Source organism: Polypterus senegalus, chromosome 15, assembly GCF_016835505.1.
Source record: "Polypterus senegalus isolate Bchr_013 chromosome 15, ASM1683550v1, whole genome shotgun sequence".
In the NCBI taxonomy this organism is placed as follows: domain Eukaryota; kingdom Metazoa; phylum Chordata; class Cladistia; order Polypteriformes; family Polypteridae; genus Polypterus; species Polypterus senegalus.
The window spans coordinates 48,057,238-48,083,037 of NC_053168.1; the positions used below are offsets into that span (position 1 = coordinate 48,057,238).

The following is a 25,800-nucleotide window of genomic DNA, read 5'->3' on the forward strand; positions in this document are numbered from 1 at the left end:
AGATGATCCGAGTGCATCTCCTTAGTGTGCATTCAATTCAAAAGAATACACTTTCTTGTACAGTTATGTTTTGCAATGAACCTCAACCAATGCAAGTCACTAGGGAAAGCAGAAAAAAGCAGAAATTAATCTAATGCAGGAATGTTTTCCTCATGGAATATTTGAGAGTGTAAAAAATGTTTGAGTTCCACTGACTTAATAATATTATCACAATTACTTATTATTTGACTGATACATTTATCCAAAGTGACTTAGAAATTTCAGATACAGTTGGATACATTTCTTCTGTTTTTCAAATTGGAGCATGGGAACGTGAAGTAACTTGCTCTTGGTCACACAATGTCAGTAGCAGGATCTAAACCCATAACCTCAAGGTGTTAACTCCAAAATCCAAAGCCTAACCACTACAACACACTACCTGCCAATAGATTAAATAGATTAAAAAAAAAAATTCTGACACACCTGATTAACTGATATCACTATAATCGATACGCATTGTCTTACGAAATTTCACAGCTGGTGGGTGTGTGTGTATATAAAAAAAAGTATGTATATACACACAGTCATGTCCATCCAACTACTTTTGGATCTGATTGTGTGTGCGTGCGTGTATATATATTGTCACACGCGTGTGTTTAGGAGACAACTAAAGGGCTTGAATACATGTAATTCCATGCCAGACCAGGGGGTGGCAAAGTGCATTAATTCTCCCTCTCGATCTTTTGCAGATAATTCTAGGGAAATCGCGCCTGGTTCTGGGGCAGCCAATGACGTCACTTCCAGTTCCGGTATTGATGACATCACTTCTTCTACTGGCCTTTAAAGTTGCCATCTTGTCTCCAGAAAATCAGCTCTATTTTGGACTCAGTTGAATGAGCATGTCTTTGTAATTGAATCAGTTTTGCAGCCGGGAACAATTATATGGGTGGCTGCCCCAAATCTTCTAAATGTCTTATCGTCATTTTTGTGACTATATATATATATATATATATATATATATATATATATAAACTAAAAATGGAGAGTAAGCTGTATTCTTAACATTACAATAGTTAATGTACATTTGAAACAGAATACTTTATCCAATCTTCAGTGGTTTTATCGTTTTTAATATTCAAAATATACAGGGAACGTGAACACATCCTCCTTTTTCACTCCTTTATTCTGATAAGCAGTTTCAGGTACAACTACTTATTATAACTTTTGATTAATAAAACTGCAGTTTTAGGAAGGCATTTTTGAGATGGCAATGACTCTGCATGTGCAAATTTGGTATTTTTTCTTCACGGCTTTGTGCTAAATGTACTGGACATATGTTAACATTAGGCCCTTGAGCATGGGAAAGGAGCTATGTATATAAAATGTGTTATTTTTTTTTATTATTGTTATTTTATTCATCCCACCCTTCAGTCATTTTTCCTGATCCTACTTTCCTGTCAGTTCCTAAACAAGACAATTTTTTGACTTTGTCAGTACTGTGTATGATACATATGTATCAAGTTCAGTTTTTAAACATCTTCTGCCCTTGTGTCATTATTGAAGAGTGTATTTTAAAGCAACACTTTACTGCATAGTTTTAATTAGCCCAGGGATAAACTTGTTAACATTTTTCTGTTATTGCTCTAGAGGTATTACATCTGTCCTGTAAAGCAAAATCAATCACTGTGGTCTCTGTGTGCTTTGAGAAGTACATCACAATACAGTTGTATATAACATAATCAATAACAATCTAGCTATGACGGACTGAAACACAACCCTATTTTCAAATTCGCTGCTTTTGTACTTTGCCTCAAATCTACAATGCAGAAAACTAAAAAAGTTCATATTATGCCACATATTAGGAAAATATTTATAGATTTTACTAAGGCAATACACAGCAGCTTAAGAACCAGGGATCATATGACAGTCAAAGTCTTGCCCTCTGCTTCACTGCGTAATTTGTTCATTTATTTCCACATGTCAGAAACTTTTTTGAGCACTTCTGAAGCTCAGACACATGAACTAGTACGGCAGAAACAGGATGGCAGTCTTTCACAGTGGGGCCTCACTTTCATGAGGGATGTCTGTGTATTTTTTTCTTTTTTACACACAATATTCCACTTTACAGTAGCTAGTTCATAAACAACTGCAATGTCATTTTCTACAGTGCCTACTCGTAGTACAGTCAGTGTTTTTTACATTTGTAAGAAAAAACTTGTTTTCTAAAAATGGTTGTTTAATTTGTATTTCATGGTCACTGATAGATTATATTTCCTTTCACCTAACTACTTCAATTTAATTCCAGTGCAGACCCCTGCAGATCTGCTCCTACCTTCCCTCAGCTGAACACTTCTGAGGAGGTCATCTTTGAGTCCTTTAACTTTATTAAAACTTTAAATCATACAAATATTTTATAAAATATACCAGGGACTGACTGTAATTGTGAACAGTGCTATAGCACTTCTGCCTTGCAAAGTCATATGACTTGGGACTGTCCTAAATTAAGACCATTTGGGAGGAAGAGATTTGCTTCTTTGTCCGACCATATTGGATTAACATTTATTTATAATCCTTTTATGGCTCTGGGCACCGTACCACTGGATAGGTTTAGGATATCTCAGAATAAACTCAAGGTGATTTCCTATACTACATTTTTTTGGGCTAACTAATTTTGCTTAATGCAAAGATAGATTCCTATTGTACCTTACATAACTTTAAGTGAAATAAGTTATATTCTTTAAAAGTAAAAAAAAAAAAAAAAATTCTTTGCATGGAAAAGTGCAGAGACTCATGGGCTCCTGTCTAGTATTATTTTTAAACTCTGGTGTACTTCATGGCTCACTTCACTGGATACGAGTGTGGTTTTGAAGTGTTAATTGTGATTAATGTATCTTAACTCGTTCTCTGGTATGTCTCATTAACTGCATTTATAATTGAACATTTTCATAAAGCAGTGTATGTCTGATTGCAGTGGGATACAATCCTGTCTAACTTCCCACACCCCTTTTTGATTCCAGGTTTAGGTTTTCTCTGCACCGAAGTTCCTTGTGACAGCAGTGGCAAAAGACAGAACTGGTCCTGAGCATCAATTTAGTACATGGAAGGGCAAAAGGTAAAATTATTATTATGATATTTTTTGGGTGTTTTGTTACTGAACTTATTCACAAAAAGGCCATGCCATATCACTGTCAGTTGGCAGGAATAAGCACATTATTTAATTTAATTGTTTTAGTCTCATAGTGTAATAGTCTTGGAGTGGGTTCACATGCAGTGGAAGGTCTGAGAAACACGCTCTTTCTGCTAATTTCTTGTCATGTCATAAAATGACGTAGACACAGTTGAACACGGCCAAAACAGTTAATCATACAGTTAACCGTCAAATAGAGATGTCTGGTATAAAAAAATCTGTATATGCTGATACCTAATAAATATATTGAGTGATTCATAACCAAAAAGGTGGTGATTGTTTTGACATGCAATTGCAGGTGACATAAAATTAAAACAAGATGAAAGACCAGCTTTATTTCAACACAAACTATGTACACCATTGACCCAGTACCAATAATGAAAGGCACTTTTTAAAAGTTTTCACATTTTGTTAATGATTGTTTCTTTTTAAAAATCCACACCAAATGTTAGCTCGGAAGTAATCATCACCACTTGAGTTTAAAAACCTGCTGTTTTCTGCAATTTCTTTTTCTTTTTTTGAAAATAGTATTGTGTTATAATTTCAGACCTGTGGCACATCTGATATTTGTTTTGAGTCAATTTGCTTTCCTTGCTTCTCATTAAACCTGAGACATATGCTTGATATCGAAACTGCAGTTTTCACATTCTACAGAACAAGGGCAGATTTAAAGAAAAATAAATAAATAATATTGGCCACACCAAGTCACAAATTTGGTCCATGCATGAATGATCCTCATTATACTGTAGGTCTCTGGGTAAGAGAAAACGAACAAATCACTTGCTATAAAGAATATTAAAAAAACAAATCAGTGACACTTGCTCTACTTTTATTCCAAACATATACACGACAGGTTAACTAGTGTCTCCAAAATGACCAAGGATAGAGCATGGAAATGCACAGTGAATTTACCAAATGACTGCTGTTGAGTTCAGAAAAGTGCATTATGTGTGAAAACCAACGGGTGCAAATAAGAGTACCTTTTTATTTTTATTGCACTGTGCTTAAGTGTCGGTGTTGCCAAGTGACTCTGTCATTTGACAGGCTGTTCGGTCTTCCAGCAAAAGCAGACATTTAATGATAACTACTATTAAAGGTGTTCATATTTTTTTTCTCTGAAAATGCCAGTCCCTATGCATAGCTGCATTCCAAATTAGCACCTACTTATCATAGCAGGTTCTATCCACGGAAATGTGCAAAATACATCAATATTTTAAAAAATGTACACTAAAAATCAAAAGATTTATAACACTTCAGGTTTTTCAGATTTTATGGAAATGCACGCAGTTTAATGCCTTAATGTTTCATGAAATCAAATGACAGAACAAATAAACAATGGCAAGTAAAATTTATAAAAAGTCAAGGAATCATTAATGTACAAAATTTTATGCAAACGTTTGATTCATCAAAGTAGCCACCATTTGCCGATATAACAGCTAAACAATGGAAACCCTTTCGACTCAGAATGCCAGTCACTCTGTGCAAGTCACCAACACTGCCTCTAGCAAAAGAACCCCAGATCCTCATTCATGTTTGACAGTTGGTGTCACACAATGCGGAACCATCCCTTCACGTACTCGACAAGACATGGACGCTATCCAGTGACCTGAGACGAAGACTGGACTCCTTTGATACCCTGTCTCTTCGGAGAATCCTTGGGTACTGCTGGTTTGACTTTGAGCAGTTGCTCACAGAGTCTTGAATGTGGCACATTACCTGCATTATTGAGGTAGTGTCAGTTTCGGCACTCGGCTATGTGGTGTGACATGTGGCGCGATTCATTGTGGGCGATCTGGCTCACAGGATCCTCATTGTTCAGGACCTGATTGGCTGGAACAGGCCAAGGGGATGCCCATGTGACACCTGGCTGCGGCAGATAGTCATTTCCGGGGGGTGGGACTGAACCACATGTCTACTTTGCCAATCTGGATCCTGAGCTATTTCATTGTGTGGTGACTGCAGCGATACGCTGTACCAAAGCATGCTCCCTGACCTTACCTGGTCCATAAGACTTTCTTCCAGTCCGCAGTAGTCCACAGCTGGTATTTCAAGGCCCTATTTTGTCTTTTAAGGACACACAAGCTAGTGAACCTCAGAAATGTGTCTTCTAACTGGATTATAACTTCAGGTTTGCCAGAACTCTTCCTATTAGAGTTTCTTCCAGTTTCCAGTTTTCGTTGGATTGTGTATCACACTGACACTTTGTTTTTTTTTTTGGTTTTCTTGCAATCTTTCTAAATGAAAGGCATACACGTAATAATGCTCTGGCTCATTTCATTTGTCAGTTGGCGTTTTATTGCCAGTATCACTAGTATTTACAACGTTCTACAGTGTAATATTGTCCAAGTAGTACTTCAGAGGGTGTAATAACACATTGTGTTTCGACTCTGCTTTAAGACTGACAGAGGGTTTTTAAGTAATCAACAGAAGTTGGGACACCTGTGCAAATTGTTTCCTTCAACTTGCAAGGTTTAATTTGCTTTAATTGCTGCAGAACATCTGTAGGTTGTAACCTATTAGTTGTTCACTAGTTGTTCACTGAAGAAGGCTCATTTGTAATATTCTGAAATTTCATCTTTCAGTTTTTGCTAACCTAAACTTGAAATTTAAAACTCAGCCAGTTTATTGCTTCCCTTTTCACCATCTCAGGTCATTCATTCCATTTCAAATCATTAAATTTGAAGAAAAACTGGAAAAACCTAGGAGTTCTAAAACTTTTGCCCAGTAGTGTATATATTTTGATATATATCGATATGTACAGTATGTATATAAATGTGTACATATACACACATGAATGTTTCATTTCTTCATCATTTACAAGAGTGAATGCTTTGGGTGATACATATGCACAGCCCTTGCTCATATTTAACTGCTTATGAAGTGGATCCATAACTAATCCCTATTGTGCCTGGTATTTCACTCCACATCACTCTTTATTTCTCCATTACAATTTACTACACATTGGCAATGTTTTCTTCTGTTGTAAATGTCGAAGGCCAGCCAGACCTTAGGTCATCTTCGAGAGCCAACTTGCCAAAACAACATTCTGCATCCCATTTGTTGACTGCGGCTTATGAAGAGGACAGGCCATAGTGCATGTTGAACAAGTGGGACTAACTCTTCAAAAGCATACTGCTTGCTAGGACTAAAATTCAAAAAATGCACAATGCTTGATTTTGCAGCTAACATCATGGACCTGGTCCTGTAATAAGTAATATGTGCTATAAGCTAGAAATACTGGAAACTTGTACGTCACATATTTTAGTGCACAGGAGCTAATCATTTGGTTACTTAGAAAGTCAGCACTGTTGAATACTCCTTTTGGGTATTCAGTACCAGGCCTCATGCTTGGCCAATTTGGAGACAGTGCTTAGCGTGACACGTACATGTTACTAAGGAAAGCTGTGGAAGTGCTGTCCTAGCAAGTGATCTGTTAGTTTTCACTTATCTGGAGTTTCCTTCATGCAATGGATCAAATTTCTGACTTACTGTAGTGCAGGCATATATATTAAGATTTAAAACATCTGGTTGACCCTTTACATTTGCTATATTCCTCATTTTTCAACATAATCTGTGTCAACTGTGAGATCACCAAGGGGGGCCACCCACCCCCAAACCTCAGACACAATCACAACAAGGCAGTCCTGGGCTAAACAAACATTTGTTTTATTTATAAAGCTTTTTTGTAATCCACATCAGCTCCTTCTTTTCCTCCAGGTGAGCTTCACTGTCTGCCTGACAGGGTTGTCGCTCCCTAGTTATTCTGGACAGGATTATTAAACCATAGCAAAATGTTTTGGAATTCTCCAGTCTCTGATTTGTAAATGGTTCACAAATGGTGAGAATTTCAGAACACAGTTGATGACACAGATACAGACATCCTTCAAAATCATCCCCCAGATCTATAAAGAACATGGGCCACGTCCTAAAATGTCCTTTGTGGCATTTTCAGTGTTATGTGTCTGTGCAGAATAAATGAAAATGCATGCTTCCTCGAGATTTAATAGGTAATCATTACATTATGTTCTGAGAAAGAAATAAAAACTGAACTATAAGCTTCCTGTTGAATTCTCAGAAAAGGGGTTCCTTCTTTTTGAACGCTACTCCTAGTTATAAATTAAGGGGGTGGAATAGTTAAAAAATGCCTGCAAGTAAAGCATATTATGGTTGCTGGCAGCAAAACATTCCATATGTTACAACTTTTATATAAGTACGTTATGAAACAAGAATATGTTAATAGTGAAAACACACAAAGTACAGCAGCAAGAGCGTACCATTCATGTTTCAGTTGTTTTGAAGCAAAACTTGCTTTACAATTTTTAACTTTTAAATATTTTTAAGCTTTCACATAGCAGCACCCTCACAAAGTACATAGAGCAAACAACAAGGTGAAAATGAAAACAGGAGCTGTAATTAGGGTTCAGAACTGCCTTATTTTTACCTTAATTGCACATAATTATAAGTCAGGCACCCTTTATGCCAATTTAGTTAATGACTGTGATGAACGTCACTATTTGAGCCATAAGAATGTAGCTGGCAATAACATTCTCAGGAAACAGAAAGCAAGTAGGGAAAGCCTTGAATGGTTACCTGTGTATTTAAGGTGAAATTCCCAATTTCTCACTGACTATTTTAAATTCTAGATTTCAGCATACAGAAGTGAAAACTGGCTTTCTCTTAAATCAGCTTATGCAGAACAGATAAACAGAATGTGTGCAGCCATCTGTCTGTTGGTCAACATTCTAGTTTCCTCCTTATGCTTTTTTTCCTCTTACAACTTACAGTGCTTCACAGTAATTTTGAAAATGTTAAATCATGCCAGCCATCAAGCTGCTACTTAAGATTTAACACCCACTGTTTACTAGCACAAGTAACAAAGACGCCTATATTTAACTCATAGAGCCATGCATTATAACATAGGCCTGTGCCTTCTATAATGTCTGAAATTAATCAAGCTTGTAGTGCCCAGAGGGGTTGAACAGTGTATTCAGTGCACCATGTTTAAAGGGTGCTCAAGAAGTATCCTAATGAAGCTGTCTGTCTGGCTGGAAAGCAGTATGGGCCTCATTATTTGCTAATCTTTGTCAAGGCCTTGGCTATTACAGCAGCAGAATATACAGTCCCATACCTGAAGCTGCATGTTTGTCTGAGTAAGTTCTTCTGCTTTTTTTTCCAGTGACATCACCCACACTTTCCTCTTCTGTCTGCAGCGAGTGGCGGCGGCTCGATTCCTTTCAAGAAATTTCCGTCGTCTTTCGTCTGGGTCCTCGTCTACCACCCTCCTCCGACGACCTCCAGTGGGTTGTGGTGGCTGTAAAGTCTGTGTTGGTTGCATTTGCTGGGCAGCAGGTGACACCTATTAGTGTACAGAAAGAACTTTTAGTATGAGGATGAAAAGAGCCCACTTTGAGCCAAATTATAGAATCACCATCCACTGTCCTCTTATAGGAAGGTCAGACAGTCTGAAAATGTAATGATTTTACCTGACACGTAACATTCTCAGACCTGCTGAATCCAATTCAGGGTCGTAGGGGACTGGGACCTATCCTGGCAGCACTGGCTGCAAAGCAAGAAACAGGACTGCACAGGGTGCTAGGCAATGACGAGGACCATTCATGTATTTACTGTACTTTCAAACAGGGCCAATTAAGAGTTGCCAGCAAACCTAAGATGCACATCTTTGGGGATGGGGAATGAAAACCAGAGTACCTAGAAGCAGTCTTAAATGCTCAGAAGGCACAGAAAGCATCTAAACTCTAGGAAGACAATGACCAGTGAGGGATTCCTACCCAGGACACTGGCTACATGACACATCAGTTCCAACCAGTGCAGCAGAAGTGCTGACAAAAGGTCATATTCATCATATTTATCTGCCTTAATTGGTGCCTTTCACAATTAACTTCATCCTGAATAATTTTACAGAGTTGCTTATTATTAAAATTCTGTTGTCCCATGGCCATTTAATATAAACCTGCAAACTGATGTTTTGATCCCAGTGACTCATTCACCGAGGTTTAATGTCTGCATTGAGGATATGCATTGGTTACCTTTGGTGTGCTGCTAAATTTTAAAGCATTGGGAACTAAGCACTAAACACTTTTACCAAACAGGTTTCACAAAGAGGCGAAGACGCACTATACACTTGGGAAGATTATTAGGCTGATCGACCAAATCCAGACAGTCCTTGTCAGAGTGGTGCCTGAGATTGCCAAAAGTGTATCCACAACTCTTGTGAGACAAACTCTTCAATTAAAACTGCATTTTTGGAAAAAGATAAATATATTACTTTAATGAATGAAAGTAACTATTTCAATTTGCTGCAAACCTAATTTAGGTCACTTAGAGTGTCCATTCATGGTCTTCTGCACTTAGTGACACAATCAGAGTCTTGTTTAATGAATCAGGGCAATCAAGACTAGAATTTCCCAGTGAGGCATCCAATTTTGTGTTTCAAATGCACTTTTGATGTATTTGTTAGATGATTGTTCGAGTTTTTTTTTTTTTTAATACTTTTTCTGACAGGTTTTTCTATGTAGCTCAAAGTCTGCAGGTTTTGAAGGAGACCAGAATTTATCAGAGGTACATTTCTATCAGTGGCTAAGAATTTAGTCAAGCAAATCTGACTTTAAACCTTTAAAGAATTTCTACAAGAAAATATACAGTAAGTAGTTTATATGGATTCATGTAGACTGTTCTAGGCATCATAAATTACATTTTTCTATGGCTGTTTATTTCTGTTACTGTGCACTACTTTGTGGCTTCATACACTGCACTTAGTAGGATAGAAATATTTTAAGAAATGTTGAAGATCATAAAGTTTTTTCTTAGGCATGCACAGCCCAACTGTGCATTCAGAGGTAGCTGGCCTCTTAGTAGGTCCCCCCCAGCACTGCCATATAGATGTCAAAGTTGTCCTATGAAAAAGGTGAGAAAAGCAGTGCTCCATCAGGCTCATCAGACAATGCTTGTTGCTACTGGCATGCAGATCAAGATGAGCCGTTGCAGTTGTTTAAATATGGTTGCCGTACCTGCAACTCTGTGGAATTCCTCTTTGACTGTGGTAATTTATTTCTGTCTTGGGAAGACAGCCGGTGTCTGTGCGAGCAGATGCTACTTTAAAATTAGGCACACTTTTGCGATCGCTTTGCTAATGTGTGGCATCTCCAGTGTTGTGAAGAAAATGTCATCCAAAAGCCACAATGTGTGACACTAAACATGTCGTATATTAGAAGGTTGCTCAGAGATATTGAAGCCTCAGATGTATAACAGTAATACATGCAGACACTTCTCTGACAATGGTAGGATCTGATTCTGTTTTTCTTTGCAGAATTTGATGGAGGAGTTGTGCTTCTCTGTTAACTGTTCAGGAAGGGGCACAATATTTTCACCATTTTAGTGGTTATTTTTACTTTTTAATACTAAAATCCTTGAAGCCTATGAAAAAAGTTGTAATGCCAGGCCACCTTAAATTCCTTTGCACCTCTTCATCAGTGTCCTTGTTTTGCAAATGTGTCAATCAGCACTGGCAGCAAGCAGCCTGCTTTCCCATCCTCCCCACCGACACAGCTGAAGTTCTCCCAGCTCAAGTCTGTTTAGCCTGGAGTGAGGTGCCTTAAATTGTATTGAGTAAATAATATATCATTATTTGGAATACATACATTTCATGTGTGTTCTGTTTCTACAATGATCTCTGTAAATGTTAGATGACAGGAAATGTAAGGCAAGAAATGTTGAACACATAACTAAAACAGAAACTGTTTCCAACCAAGGTCCGTTGTCCTTTCTTGCAATACATCTCAACCAAGCCTGACAATTTTTGCAGCAAATCTGTAGACAAAGTACATGAGCAATGCCACTTCTTATTTAGAAAAAAATCCTAGTCACCCCACAAGAGAAACACTTTCTGAGACCGTGGTCATAAAGCTTATGGAGCTGGCAGAACCATAACATTAGACAACTTCTTCACATCGCTGGCTAGTAGACTGCTGTACCAGAACACAATTCTGCTTGGCACCATAAAGATGGGAACTTCCACCTGCAGCTAAAATCACTTGAGTATGTGAGCAATTCTCCATGCTAGTGTTTAGATCTGGCAGTGCCATGCTGATGATGTATGTGCCCAAACGAAGAAGCCTGTCTGCATTCTCAGTTCTGTGCACCATAACACAGAGTACAGGCAAGATAAAAAAAAAAACCAAAACGTATGTTCAGATGGCATAACATTTTCAAATACAGTAATGACATTTTCATTCATGGATGTATGTGTGCATGCACAATAGAGGCAGAGACAGGTTTGATCTCATTCAAGTGGTTACTTAATATAAAATAAACACTTTCACAAAGGAATAACAAAACAAGTGTGCTTTTATTCAAGACTAAAACTGAGTAACAAAAAATTCAAGTGACAACAAGATAACAAGAAGACATGATTCACCAGCGTTTGTGTGTCTGCTTATATCCCTTCAGCGATACCTTTTACAGGTAGCAGAACTTTACACCGGGTCTTACAGACTCAAATCAAATGTATGTGTTTATTGCATTATAGTAATAATAGCAGCTCACTACTCAAAATGAGGAACACCCGGACTCGAAATCACAACCTTTTGATTATAAGGCAGCACTTCTTACCTCAGCACCATCCAAGAATATGTATTGCCTTTCTGTTGATTGATAATTGAGCTTGGGTTTTTAACTCATTGACAGTAACATTTAAATTGAATGATTTTTTTTTTTTGGTTATATTCTTGAATAAAAGTGCGCGTTTATTTGATATTTGGACTATAGTCTTCACACATTAAACATTTCACATCATTACTATAACATGGAAACAGTTTCCGTTTTAGTTATGTGTTCAACATTTCCTGCCTTGATTTCCTGTCATCCAGCAGTTACCCAGATCATTGTAGAAACAGAACACACATGAAATGCATGTATTCCAAATAACGATATATTATTTACACTACAAGGCACCGCACTGCCAGATAAACACACTTGAGCAGGGAGAGCTTCAGCTGTGTCGGTGGGGATGGGATAGCAGGCTGCTTGCGCTGATTGACATATTTGCAAAACGAAGACGCTGTGAAGGAATTTAAGGTGGCATGGCATAACAACTTTTTTCGTAGTGATTCTAATGCAGCTAGGATCAGCATTTGTGATCTTTATGACTGGGTGTTCTGCTTCTTAATTTTTGTGACCTTTAAAGTGTTAATACTTCACATTAACCCTGCTATGTTCAGGTTAGTTTCAGAGCATTGGTTGCCCCAATTGGTCGACCCTGAACCTGTTCCAGAAAGCAGTGAGATTAGTAAGTTACCTGTATCTTTGGCCTTGCAGATAACCTAATCCTGGATTAATCTGTTCTAGAAACGTAGGTTTGACTAAATCCAGGTTTTCTGCAATGGAATTAGCCCGATTTCTGTAAATCCCATTTTACTATGACTAGATATAATACTAGTCCTGCTTTCTAGAAAAGACCCTAGACTGTCTTCTTAGTAGTATAGAATTTTTTTTTTATTTTTGACTATACTTCATACTAGATACATGCCCGTATACCAAATTTATAGGCAACATAAAATATGTTAAATTCAGTGATGTTAAAGTTGTTCCAATTATGTTTACATCTTTAGTTTCAGTACTAAGCATTTAAGAAAAACAGACAAGTACTGTATGTGGTTGTTGTAATCAAAGTACATAGGGCTTTTGCCTTAAGAAGAATTATTTTTTTTTCATTGTACTATGGTGTCTAGACAGAGACATTCTGCTTAAAAATGGAGGGATAGATGCAAATTACAAATGTTCTGTCATCAGGCTTGTTTTCAAAGTTAGGCTTTTAAATGGCGCTACGCCACAGAAGGATATCATTAGGGAAACTGTCCTTCTGGCATTTTGCATAGGATATGGGGTCGGAGCAATTCTCAAAAGGAATAGTTTTGGAACATCTGAATTATTTTATTAGGTTTCATGCAGGAAACAGGCAACAATGTTTCCTATATGATTCCATTGACAGGGTTCCTGTGTTTCCAAATTACTGTAACTCGAAAGCAATTTCTAAGACTTCTAAATCAATTGTGCATTTAGTTGTTGAGCCTGTAAAAATATAATGTCATTAACTCAAGCCAATTTAGTGTAATTCATTTTTAGTAAAACACACTTTGTGGTAGAATTAGAAGCAGTACATGGACATGAAGCCAATATATAAAAGAAAAACATTTCCTCCCTTAAAATCTAAACACACTCACAAAATATATTGTGTATTTCTGTAGAAATACACACTTTGTACAATTACTTCTTTCTGCTTAAAAAGAAAGCAATTTATGCATCTTTTATAAAACAGATTAGTAATTTAAGCGTCTTTCTGTACACTGCATAAGCTAATATTCTAGTTTTGTTTATTCTTAAGAACGACTTTCTTTGGTCTCGTTTCTGGAATTTTTTTCAAGTAGCATTTTTCTTTCATAAAGTTTATCCTTAAATTTCAGTAGCTTAAATTGACTAGAAAACTAGACGCCTTTCACAAACTAGATACTCACTTTAGCCATCTACATGTGTAATGTTGTGAACTGAGTTAGCTATTGACCTTTGAGCCAACAGCAGGTGGACACAGGAGTGGACCACTCTTTTTACTGATCCTTCTGGGACTGCCTCACACACAGATTTTTCTAAAAGGAATAGAAGGCGTTGTATATTTTCTGATTAACCCCACCACTTCCATATTAACCACATAAATCACTGCCATATTTACTGTCCTGTGGATTTGGCTGGAGGCGCACTAATTTAGGGAGCAGAAAAAATGTTTAGTTTATTTGGAGAAGGAAATGAAGTTATATTCCTCTTCTACGTTCAAACAAGGGGGTCTCAATACTGCCTGTGCTCCTAACAGTTAGACTCTGGAAGAAGTGAGAAGTCCTCAAAATGTCTACTGTTCAGAAAAACAATATTTGTAACTATGTATTGTTGCTGTACTGTACTGCTAAAGATGGTGGCGGTATTAATATTTGCAGTCTTTTCTGAACGTCTTATATAAAAAAACCTAGACCAAATTTTTACTAGGTTTTTCAAAAAATGTTACTTTGTAGTAGCAGAGTACCTTTCCTCATTTGGAATGTAAATGACTAGATTGCTGGTTTAATGATCTCCAATGGCTCATTGTTTGAATGTGGAAAAAATAAATAACTCCTTTTAGTCTAACTGGAGAAATATCAGAACAGTTCTTCTACACCATACCTACAAAGCATTCTATAAAATTAAGTGTTACATTAAAAGTTTCAGTGACAAAATTTACAAAATAAAAATGTCACCATATAACATGATAAACAGCCTTATTACTAACTTTCTCTGTAATCGGTTACCTTCCTTGGATGTGTCAGTTTCTTGTCTCAGGGGCAAAACTAACTGATCAGCTTATCTTTTCACCAGTTTATTTTTTGACACACTGACCCACAATAAAACAAATAAGCCCATAATGCTGCATAAATCAAACATCCGTCCATCTATGCATTTTGTGAGCCCACTTTACCAGTCAGTTATTGTAATATATGGGTAAATAACATTACCTTAGAAACACTGAGTGAAAGGGCAACAGTTATGCAGATACCTGCCCAAAACAGTGTGACCAACTAACCTAACAGGCATCTTAAAAACAAATACAGCCAAAGGCTGAGCCCATGTTCAGGTCCCCAGAGCTGCGCGGCTAAACACTGTGTCACCATGCTACAGATAAGTCAAACAAATGATCGAAAATGTATAGTGATATAAATGGGATTTTATGACTTTACTGAAAATAAATACAAATAAAAAGCAATATAAATTTTGCTAATGAATGAAGTGGAATTTAAAATTTTAGAATAAAAATATACAGTTAAGAGAAGATACCAAGTTTGCAGTTGTCTAAGCAGAATTACATTAATATGTTTTATCACAATATCATCAAAGTAATTCATAGATAAAATAGAAGGTTCAAGCGTGAAATATTTTCAGTGGAAGATGCTAGAAAAGCATTTGCCAAGTGGGAAGCAAAAACAAAAAATGATAAGTATCTTTGGAAGAAGTGCTCAACACGGAAATAAAATATAACGTCCCTCTTAAGGCCTGACATGAAAGTGTGCTTTTGATGTATAAAGTCTACTCGTTTAAAATTTAGTACTGAAATTAATATCTTTAGTGTGACACCAATGCCATAAATAGGCATGATGGCGCCTTAAGTTAGCAATGTTCGTCTGCAGACTTACAGATGCTGGTCACAATGTGAAAAATAAATTCATGTCATAAAAATAAAACATAGTGAAAATGTAGACAGCAATTAATTGTTTCATAATCTTTATATGTGAGTGTTAAGAATGCTTGCTTTTTAAAGTATTAATTAACAAATTAATCTGGACAGTAAATCATAATATAATACAGTGACCAAAGCATATGGGCATGAAAATATTATTAAAAATGACCTAAAATACTGTAAATATTATATTTATATTCTATGTTTATTCAAAAAATAAATAAATAAAATAACACACACAAAATAACATACAGCTCTCTTGGATTTTGTCCTCAGTCATGTTGGCTTCCTCCAGCTCACAGCAAAGGAAGTTACACTGTGTAGTAATTTACTGTATAATTAGCTCAGTGAGTACTGCTGCCTCATGGATCCACTGTCCTGGGTTTGAATCTCATGCCTAAGTGTTGTCCATGTGGAGTTTGCATGTTCCCCCGATACTGTGTATGTTTTCCTTTGGGTGTTTTGGTAAAAAGACCCTACTGCCCTTTTTTCATTAGGTGGCACTTTTCTTGCATTATACAATCACTATGACTGCCCAGAGCTTTATCATAATTCTGGCCCACCTTAAATTCCTTCACACCTTTCAGTCAGCGTCTTTTGTGTTGTAAATGTGTCAATCAGCACAAGCAGCCTGCTATCCCATCCCCCCACCCACCACCATAGCTTAATTCACAAAGGAGGTTCTCAGTGTTTATCTTGGAGTGAAGTGCTGGAGTTGAAGCAGGTAAATAATGTATCGTCATTTGGAATACATACAATTCATGTGTGTTCCGTGTCTACAACAATCTATGTAAACAAATTGCTAAAACAGAAACTTTTTCATGTTTTAGTAATAATTGACAATATTTAGATATGAAGTGTATAATGGGTGAAGCCTGAAGTCCAAATATCAAATAAACACTTTTACAAAAGGTACAAGTATAACAAAACAAGTGTGGTTTTATTCAAGGATATAACCTAAGAAAAAGAAAGCAGATTACGGTACGCTATTGATACGACAGCTTGTGTGGTGCAGCAGTAAGAATTGCTGACTCCTAATCAACAGGTTGGTGGTTCGCTGGTGCCTGCAAATTTACTGTTTTGAGTAAGTAAGCTGCTCTTATTGTTAATATACATTAATATGCGTCTATAACAGCCGGTGTACATTTATAGTACTTGTAAAATTTAGCGTTTTTTTTTTTTCAGTTTTATTCTCTCAGCCATCCATGTTCATGCTCACACAACCCCAAAACCTCGACCCCGACCCCAGATCTGATTCTGTTTTCAGATAAAGACGCAGTATAACAAACTTGTTATATTATACAGTACAATCCCTTTTAACCGACCACCTCAGGACTGGACCCATGGCCGGTTGCCATTTTGGCGGGTTAATCCGATGCATACCTATTTTCATGTTGAAAAATATTTCTAAGGTATGTACTATACCTCTTCAACGTTCCTGAAGAAACCATATCCACAAGGCTGCATCTACGATTTTGCGCACAGGTTTTTTTTTTTCTTGTACAATGACTGGACAGTGTGGTGTAGCGGGTTGACAGCTCAAGTCAAAAAGGCCACTTTTTAAATTAATAATTACTGCACTCATGGCTTAGTGAGGGGGTGTGGTATGTGTGGCCGATAATTCCTGGGGAATTCGTGATGCTGAAGAAAGCGGCCAGTCCAGCTCCATGATCGCTGGCCGTTGAAAGGCAGCGGCACTCGTGGAGGCTTTGGGCTGGTTTAGCCCCAGCGTGAGCGCCCTGGCTGCTGGGAAAAGAACCCAAGTCTCAGTCCGGATGGAGCCCGATGTAGCCAGGGATCGGAGTGCTCCTGAACCAGTGTGGAAGGCAGCTGCACCTGCAGGTAGGGCGACTCCCCTGTTGTGAAGCCCGATGGGAGAAGCAGGGGAGCTGCCAGGTAGAAAGAAGAAGGCACCATGCTTTGGATTTTAAGAGACCGCTTCCAGCCATTGTTTTAACCTCGTTGTTTTTAAAGGATTTGTTTTTTTACTAATGGATTTTAACCTCTAGTAATTCACTCATTTTAATGGATTATTTATTTAAAGAAGACTTTTGATACAGTGCATTTTATTTAGTATGAACACTTTTTGTTGTTTGCTGGTTTTAAAATACATCTCACCTTCCAGGAAAGAAGGCATGCATACATATAATATAAAAAAATACATATATATTTTTACAGGCCGGTTAATGCGAGGCCAGTTAAGAGGGATTGTAATGTATATGTTTTGTATAACAAACTTGTTTTGTTATACCACCTCTTTATTTGAAAACCGTGTCAGATCTTGTGCGTGAACCAGACTGGGAAACTATTGATGTGGGTGTGATATATTATTTACCCTCTAACAACTCCAACACTTCACTCCAAGATAAACACTGAGAACCTCCTTTGTGAATTGTGCTGCAGCGGTGGGCAGGGGGGATGGGATAGCAGGCTGCTTGAGCTGATCGACACATTTACAACACAAAAGACGCTGACTGAGAGATGTAAAGGAATTTAAGGTGGGCCCGGATTACGAGTTTTTTCGTAGGCTTCGGTAATTCTAGTGTTAATTGTATCTTATGCACACTTTGAAATCATTTTAGTTTTTTTTTTTTTGTTGTCTAGTGCCTCCTGAGTCATCAGTACGAGAAAACACCCATATACACCATTTGTGTTGTCTTGATGTCTAGTAATGCAAGATGTCAAGCTTTTTGGGGTCTCCCCTATCTAGACCTAAAAAACGTAATTTTTAGCATATTTATTAACACATTTTTTGTCCAAGCAAATAAACCATTATGATACAGAGTTAACTAATAGGTGTCTTCAGCAGAAGCAATCAGAAGTGCATGCCACATCAACAGACCCCAGGGGTTCACCTCCTAATGGGATGAGGGGTCAAAATGACTACTTTTCAGAAAACTTTGAAAAAAGAGGGATCAATAATACAGGCATGTAGAGTTTTATTCTATGCTATAGAGATTGATGATCATAAATATATTTTAAATATGAGATTCTTTACCAGTGGTTCTAGCAGTGGTTCTAAGAGACAGTCCCAGAAGGTTAAAAATGACAGATTTCAAACATAAGCATGTGCGTTATAATTTTAGACTATATAGGTTAATTAAACTGGTCAAATTCGAATGCTTATAAGTGTGTGTGCTCTAAGATGAGCTGGTGCCCCGGACCCTTGTGACAAGAATTAAACAGGTTTCATTATAAACCCATCACATTTACACCATATGACAGAAGTCCGCTTTTAACAGGACACCAAATGACATATATACATACGTACACACAAAAGTGGAATATGTATAGTTCATATGTATATTTGAATGCTTTCCTTCAAGAAAGACTCTACTTTAGGCTCTTATTGTAGAGAACAGAAGAAACCACCACAACTATCTCTGACTGAAAAAGTTCCAATGAAAGGATTTCTTTCTTTATCATATTAACTGATATTTGGATTTACTATTACTGTAGTTTCATGCTGTAATTTTTACCCAAGCTGACATTACCTGACCTGTATGAATGTGGCCATTTCCTGACTCACAATGTCGGAAGTTTGAGCCCTTGACCCAACCCAACCCGTGCAACAATCCACTGCAGAGCTCCCCAGAAAAGCACAAAAGATTATATAATAATTTAGGCACAAATAGTCATCATTTTCCCATCTAAATTATAATTTTATTTTGTGTGGATTAATTATCATTTTGGCTCCATTGTTCATAACTAATTACTAACTTCATGATTATCTGTCCTGAACTTTTTTATCAAATACATTACCATATTTACTGCAACTAAAATTTAAATATTTCAATTATGAATTTAAGGCAGTATTTTGTGTTATTCTCAGTTTAAACATTTGTGTCTGTGATACTACTATGAGGGGGTGGTCAAATAGTAAGAGTCTGATGGGAAAAACAGAGCAAAACAGTAACAGGGGATGACATGCTCATGCCAGTGTGGAAACACGACAGTTGCTATGTGGCATTAAGTCTTGCACATGCATCCTGTACTAAAGAACAGTAAGAACAAAGGGCAGGTATCCTGAAAGTGTGGTCAGGGTGTGCTGGGAAGGTGTAAGGCCTCATGATCAACAGGGAGCAGCACACATTCAGTAGCTGTGGAAGCTGTTGTTGATTCGCCCAATTATGGGAGTGGTAGAAAGTAATAATAGGAGGCCAGAAGTCTTCCAGCTATCTGCTATGAAAAAGTACAGAGTCCATGATTTAGAGATAGGGGATGGTGTCCCTTATTACATAAATAAGCATCTGAAAGGCTGCATTTAAGATGCAGTTCTTTAAAAGCAAATGAAGGCTCAGAGGTGTTGGAACACCAAGGACCACTACAGAGACAGAGATAGCAAAAGATGGACAGCATCTGACCACTGACATGATACTTGAGCTTGCCTGCAAGTGACCCCAACAGGAGGTTTGTAGGTGCCACATGGTTGAAATCTCTTTAAGCCTAGAGCTGAGATAAGAGGCGATATGCGAGAAAGGAGAGCTTGCTAAAACTGAGTTGGCATGCACAGGGAATGAAATACCCCATCAAACAGACAGGGACTTGTGCCCAGTCAAAGATGGTTCAGGGAGGCGGCAGGTACACTTGTTATTTACTTTATACTTTTGTGTTCCCTTCATGTTTGCTTTACTTTTTACTTTCTTATATACACAGTATAGAGAAAGACTAGGAATCATGAAAAAATTCGACCTTGAGATTTTGATGAATCTTAACGTTTTAGACCTCCCTGAGTCCGTAAATACCTTTTTTGAAATTATGTCTGTCTGTGTTTAAACAGGATAACTTAAAAACGATTTGACCTGGTCAATGAGATTTTGTACACCTGCCTTATATTGCAAATGAGGAATCCTATCAACTTTTGGGGTACATCCGGCAACCATCAGTGGTACTTTTACTTACTGTAATACTTTAGTGAATTTTCAAGTAAACTATGGTTATAATTACAAATAGATGATTCAAATTTTGTATATTTACAATGATAAAATTTGAGAAAAATTACTCAGCCAGAAGTAGTATTTTATTTAAACAACCATCCAAATTTTTGGTATCATTAAATATAAATGTGTAAATGATATTAAAAACTATATTCAATATAACGCATATTCGTACAATAACTATAATTAATTTAAACATTGAGCATGCCATGTAAATATAAAAATGTAATGGGAACAATCCCCCCCCTACAGTAATACATTTAATTTTATATATTTTTTTTTACTTCCGCCATCATTATCATAATTAAATGTAGCTAAATGCAGTTTCACCTATAGCTAATTATTGCAACAAATATTATATAATACTAACCTTGGGATTAATAAAGTATCTATCTATCTATCACACTTTTGTCTATGTTTTTAGGTGACTAACGTCTTTTTACTTTACACATAATCTAGGTAATGCATATGTAATCATTAAAAAAAAAATCCACCAGTTTACAACCTCCCTAAGTGCGAAAATATCATTTTACTAAAATGTTTGATTATAAATAGAGATTAATGATTGTGTATCGATATTATCAATTAGTTATAGTTATTATCAATTAGTTATTAGTTAAAAGGAACAAACCTTTTCCTCGATCTCAGCATATGAGCAAGTCGAGGGCAGCACACTCATGATTTTTAATATAGGCTGACCTCTTTAAGTGCTGCTCTCTAAAGGTGCCCTAGTACTGTTTATTCTAACAGTAGTATAGTTGTTACCAAAAAAAAATGTTCAAATAAATACCATGGACACATTGACCAGGACTGCTTTAAAATATATTATCCATTTCCATGTACAGGTAAGCCCATGACAAATTACAGTCTGATCTTCACAATACATACAATAAATACATTAATAGCTGTAAGATCTTACCAGAGGAAAGAATGATGGATCTATTGAAAAAATGGCTGAAGGTGAGATTAAAAAGAATAAACACAAACACATACCAACAAGAACTAAAATCCACAGTACCTGTGACTGGGGGCCCGAGTGAATAGCTTGATGTGGAGAGGTCTGGTGATGCCCAGGATGCCCGTGCAGATGAGGATTATGTGAGTGATGGTGTGGGTGACTCTGTTGGTGGTGATGTGGGGCCTGTGGATGTGCATGGTGATGGTGTTGGGGGTGTGGGTGTTGGTAAGCGTGATGTTGAGGTGGCAAGGACTGGTGCTGGTGTGGATGAGAATGCATCTGATGGTGAGTCTGTTCTGGCCGAGTTGACATCATCTCCATCATGTGCCCCATTGAGTTCATGTTCCCATTGGACATGCCAGCAGAATGATGTGTCAGTGCTGCTTTTAGTCTCTGTAGAGTCAAGAAAAAACAAATAATGTTAAGTTACTAAACTGAATGAACAATCTGCTTTTAAAATGTGTACATATATATATATATATATATATATACTAGCTGATTACCCAGTGGCTTCGCTCACTGAGTGCAAGGGGAAAAAATAAAATATAGTATATAAATTATTCAACAGTAAAACATTAACATGTAAGAAGTAAAGTTACATTGAGCAGTACTGGAATGCTTTCAGGTAAAGTACATTTTAAAGGCGCTATAACACAACAGGTAAGTAGCACTAACAGCAGCTTAAATGTATTTGGATCATCTCTCTGTAGAAGATCCCTTGTGAAAGGCGCTACACGATTGTTGTGGTATAGAAATTACATTTTCTATGCGATCCTGAAAATTTCTTCCTGACAACCTTGCACTACGTGCCTGTGATTTAAGAGAAAAAATATTCTGAGAAATGTGGACGCTGCCCTCCCGTGCTCAATGGGCAGAAGGTCCAAACAATTCCCAAGTCCAAAACTTAACATGAAGAGGTCGGTACATCTTCTTAGATGTAAACCCTCCATCGTCTTAAAAGAATTTATCACAAAAGCAACCTTGAATTTTGCGGGGTTTTAGTGACCTGAACTCACCCAAGGGACAGTAAGTAGTCATGCAGCGCAATTTACAAAGAGAGTTTTGCTTCGATTGCACCGATCACACTCATTCACAATGATTTCAAATCTCCCAGGAGCCGAGGGGGACTTGAAGTGTCAAAAATAGTGCGAGAAGAGAGAACGGCGCCTGAAACTGCCAAGCTCTCGACCCAGCGGAGCAGCCCGACATTCCGCGCTTCCCAGCGTCCACTTTGTTCTCACGACCCCTCACCACTGAAGGCGGTGTCATCTTCATATTGTTTACAGCTCGGCACAGTTAAAAAGTAGAAAGACTCAAAACTGTTTTCCTCATCTCTTCTACTATCAAGTACTGCCAATTTAAAAAAAAAAGTTACAATGTGGCAGTTTCCGCGACAGTCACGTGGGAAAATAAATAAAACTTCTCTGTCAGAATGCGCCTGGCGGTGGACGGCTCAGCGCTGGAGTTCACAGAGGAGGGCTGGGAGAGGGCGACGCAGGGTGCACGTCTATGGGATAGATCGGCGTGTTTGTGTTTACTTCTTTTCAATATTAGTAAAATAACTCTCAAACAAATAATAACAATTCTTAAAGGCGATGTAAAAATGGCGTCCACAAACAAAGTGATTAGTTCCTGTATTATATAATATGTCCTGTGGTCATACGTAATTTCCGTTTCAAACACGAAAAGAATTTTATATATATATATAGATATATATATATATATATATACCAATATATTTTGTTATGTGTATTTATTTACATATACATTTATTCCTCAAGACACTTTTATACAAAGTAACCTAGACAAATTCAATTGGCATTGTAAGCAGAAAATGCCATGAAACAATTAAACAACAATTCGATATTGTAATTATTTGAAAAGTGGAATACAAACAGGAATAAAAAACTCATTTCTAAGTTATGAGCATCAGTACTGTGGGTACTGGCTGATTTATGTCTATAAACAAATACCTTAACACCTGTTCTTATTTATCTGTAATATTACTGCATTCAAGATGACCCGAACATACAGGAAAAGCTTTTTACGATATGTACAATGTATGAGTGCGGACCTGTATTGTTTTAGATTCTTAAAATTTACTATCTTCGGTTTCAGTTTCAAAATTTCTATGTAAAGGCATATTAATTTTTAACACATAATGCTTTGAAATCCATTTAACCTAGCACATGATCACTGGGAGCCTGTGTCAGTTTTGGCAGCACTGGGCATAAAGCAGATTCTGCAGAAACTGATAATGGTTGGGGTACCAGCTCATCGCATGCTACTTTAATATACTGCCGTAAACCAAAGAATCTGAATACAGATGTGAAAAGGTGCCTTAATGACAGTCTAGAATGACTAAGCTTGCCCATTTTTCAAATATCAAACTGCCTTTTCCATTTTTTCCATTTTATTGTATTATGCATAAAACAAAAGATATTAGACAAACAAGCTTCTGTTCAGTTTGTGTGGTCCAAACACCTGTGTTCCTTATTCTTTGTTGCTGCATTGTTGGGTTATGTCACCTGACACAAATGGACTTCAACAAAGTGGACTGCCAACTGCCTCCGACTCACTAAAATTATATAAATGATGGCTTCAACTGAAAATCGCTGTAAAAGTTCTCTAATGTGACAGGGCCTTTAGGCTTAAAACAATCACTTCAGGAGGGAAATTCAGAGTTATTCAGATTCTTTTGTTCTTTTTCAGTTTTACTTGTTCCATTCAGCCATCCACTTTCCTAAACCGTGTATTCAAGTCAGAATTACGAGGTGTTGGAGTCTGTCTCGCAGCATCAGGTAACAGGGCAGGAGAAAGTCTCGCTCAGGGCAAACTTCCAAATACCCACAACAGACTCATTTACAGCTGCAAGCTGATAGGTCTAATTTTATCAGACTTCGGTTGTCCCTGGAAGTACATTATAGTTTATTTTTTCCAGGGAAGCCATTTACCTTCAACCAGTTAAATGTTGACATCATAAATCTACAGAAAAAACTATGGCATGTCTCCCCTTGGAAAAACAGAGAGAAAAAAAACTTTTGTCATCCATTAAAATGCATGCAAAATCCTCCAATCTTATAATTATGTAAATTTCCAAGGTAAGCAGATTTTTACATAGTTATTAAAGGATGAGAAAAGATAATCTGCTGTGTATGCAGTCCCTGCTTTGTCATGTCCGTGACTATCTTTAAAGCTGACTGGTTGAATGTTAATGGCTGTCCTGGAATGACGCCTTTGATGTAGTTTCAAGAACTACAGACATGCATCAGATTTATATAAATTCAGGAGCTGAAGGTACTGTCTATCGTGAGTAGTGATGTGATGCTTAGCTGCTTTAAGACTACCTGTCAGCGTGTAAATCAAAATTATCTGAGCCTGACCACAAATGCACACATGTATGTAGCTGTTTTACTGAAGGTTTCACATTTTTATATTAAATAAAATTGAAAAACAATCATGTCATTCACTGTTTAATAGATATTACACAGAAAACCCCTTAACAAGAAAGTTGCTGCTATCGTCACATATGGTATGATATGAATTGTGAATCTGCAGCCCACTGACTTCCTGAACAATTCATCCAGTGAATTTGTGAAGTGTCTCCGCACTTTGTGAAGTGCGGCCCAGCAGCAAAGGCAAACATAATGATTTGAAAGAACAAAAGATCATAGAAATCTGGTATCATAGACACCAGCTAAGCAAATCACATCACAAAAAAGAACCCTAGCCATTAGGAACAGTTTTATTGATTCTTTTATTCTACGTAACAGCCTAGGAGTTGGATGTTTTCCTTCACAGAACATGTAGGAAAAATCAAGATACAAATTGGAGTTATCTTAAATAAACTTCAGCTATAGAAACAAAAGTCCAAGTTATCTGTATTAAAGCTTCCAGAAGATACAGCAATAGAGTATGAGGTCATGTCTTCATTTATAGAATGTTCTTAGTTGAATATTTTTATCTTTGAAAGGGAAGTTTATGCAGTAGTCCTGCTGTTCATCAGTGCTGCCTCATATTGCATGCTGCGTTTATGGCTGAGCTGGTTTGAAACTGCAAGCTGTCCAGGCTAAAACACTGTCATGCTGTCACTATGGCACAATGACCAAGTCACTTCACATGCATGCGGTACATAGGACATGGAAAGTGGCCATCTCTTTACCTTCAAAGGTACTTCCCATAGGACTAAAGGTGTTTTCAGGCAGTAATCAGTAAGAATGGTGAGACATTACTAATATTTTTAGTTTAGCTGGTTATCAGGATGGTGCAGAGGTTAGCACTACTGCCTCACTGCTCCAAAGACTCATAGCTTGTACCTTGGCCTGGTCAGTGTGTGTGTGTGAAGTTTAAATGTTCTCCCAGTGTCTGTATGGGTTTCTTCTTGAGTGCTCCACATTCCTTTCACATCCTAAAGATGTGCAATGTGGGGATGACTAACAATCTTAAACTCTGCTTGTATGAGTGAGTG

General features: G+C 37.2%; 1 protein-coding gene across 3 annotated transcripts in view; it reads right to left on the reverse strand.

The window, feature by feature from the left end:
• Positions 1-25,800, reverse strand: part of creb5b (cAMP responsive element binding protein 5b) — a 367,885-nt gene that overhangs the window by 13,591 nt on the left and 328,494 nt on the right. For all 3 annotated transcript variants that reach the window (XM_039736762.1, XM_039736764.1, XM_039736765.1), the window contains 2 exons: positions 21,393-21,725; positions 8,295-8,522 (listed from right to left, as the gene is read on the reverse strand). In XM_039736762.1, coding sequence (XP_039592696.1) covers positions 8,295-8,522; positions 21,393-21,725 — 561 coding nt within the window. The remainder of the gene's footprint in view (positions 1-8,294; positions 8,523-21,392; positions 21,726-25,800) is intronic.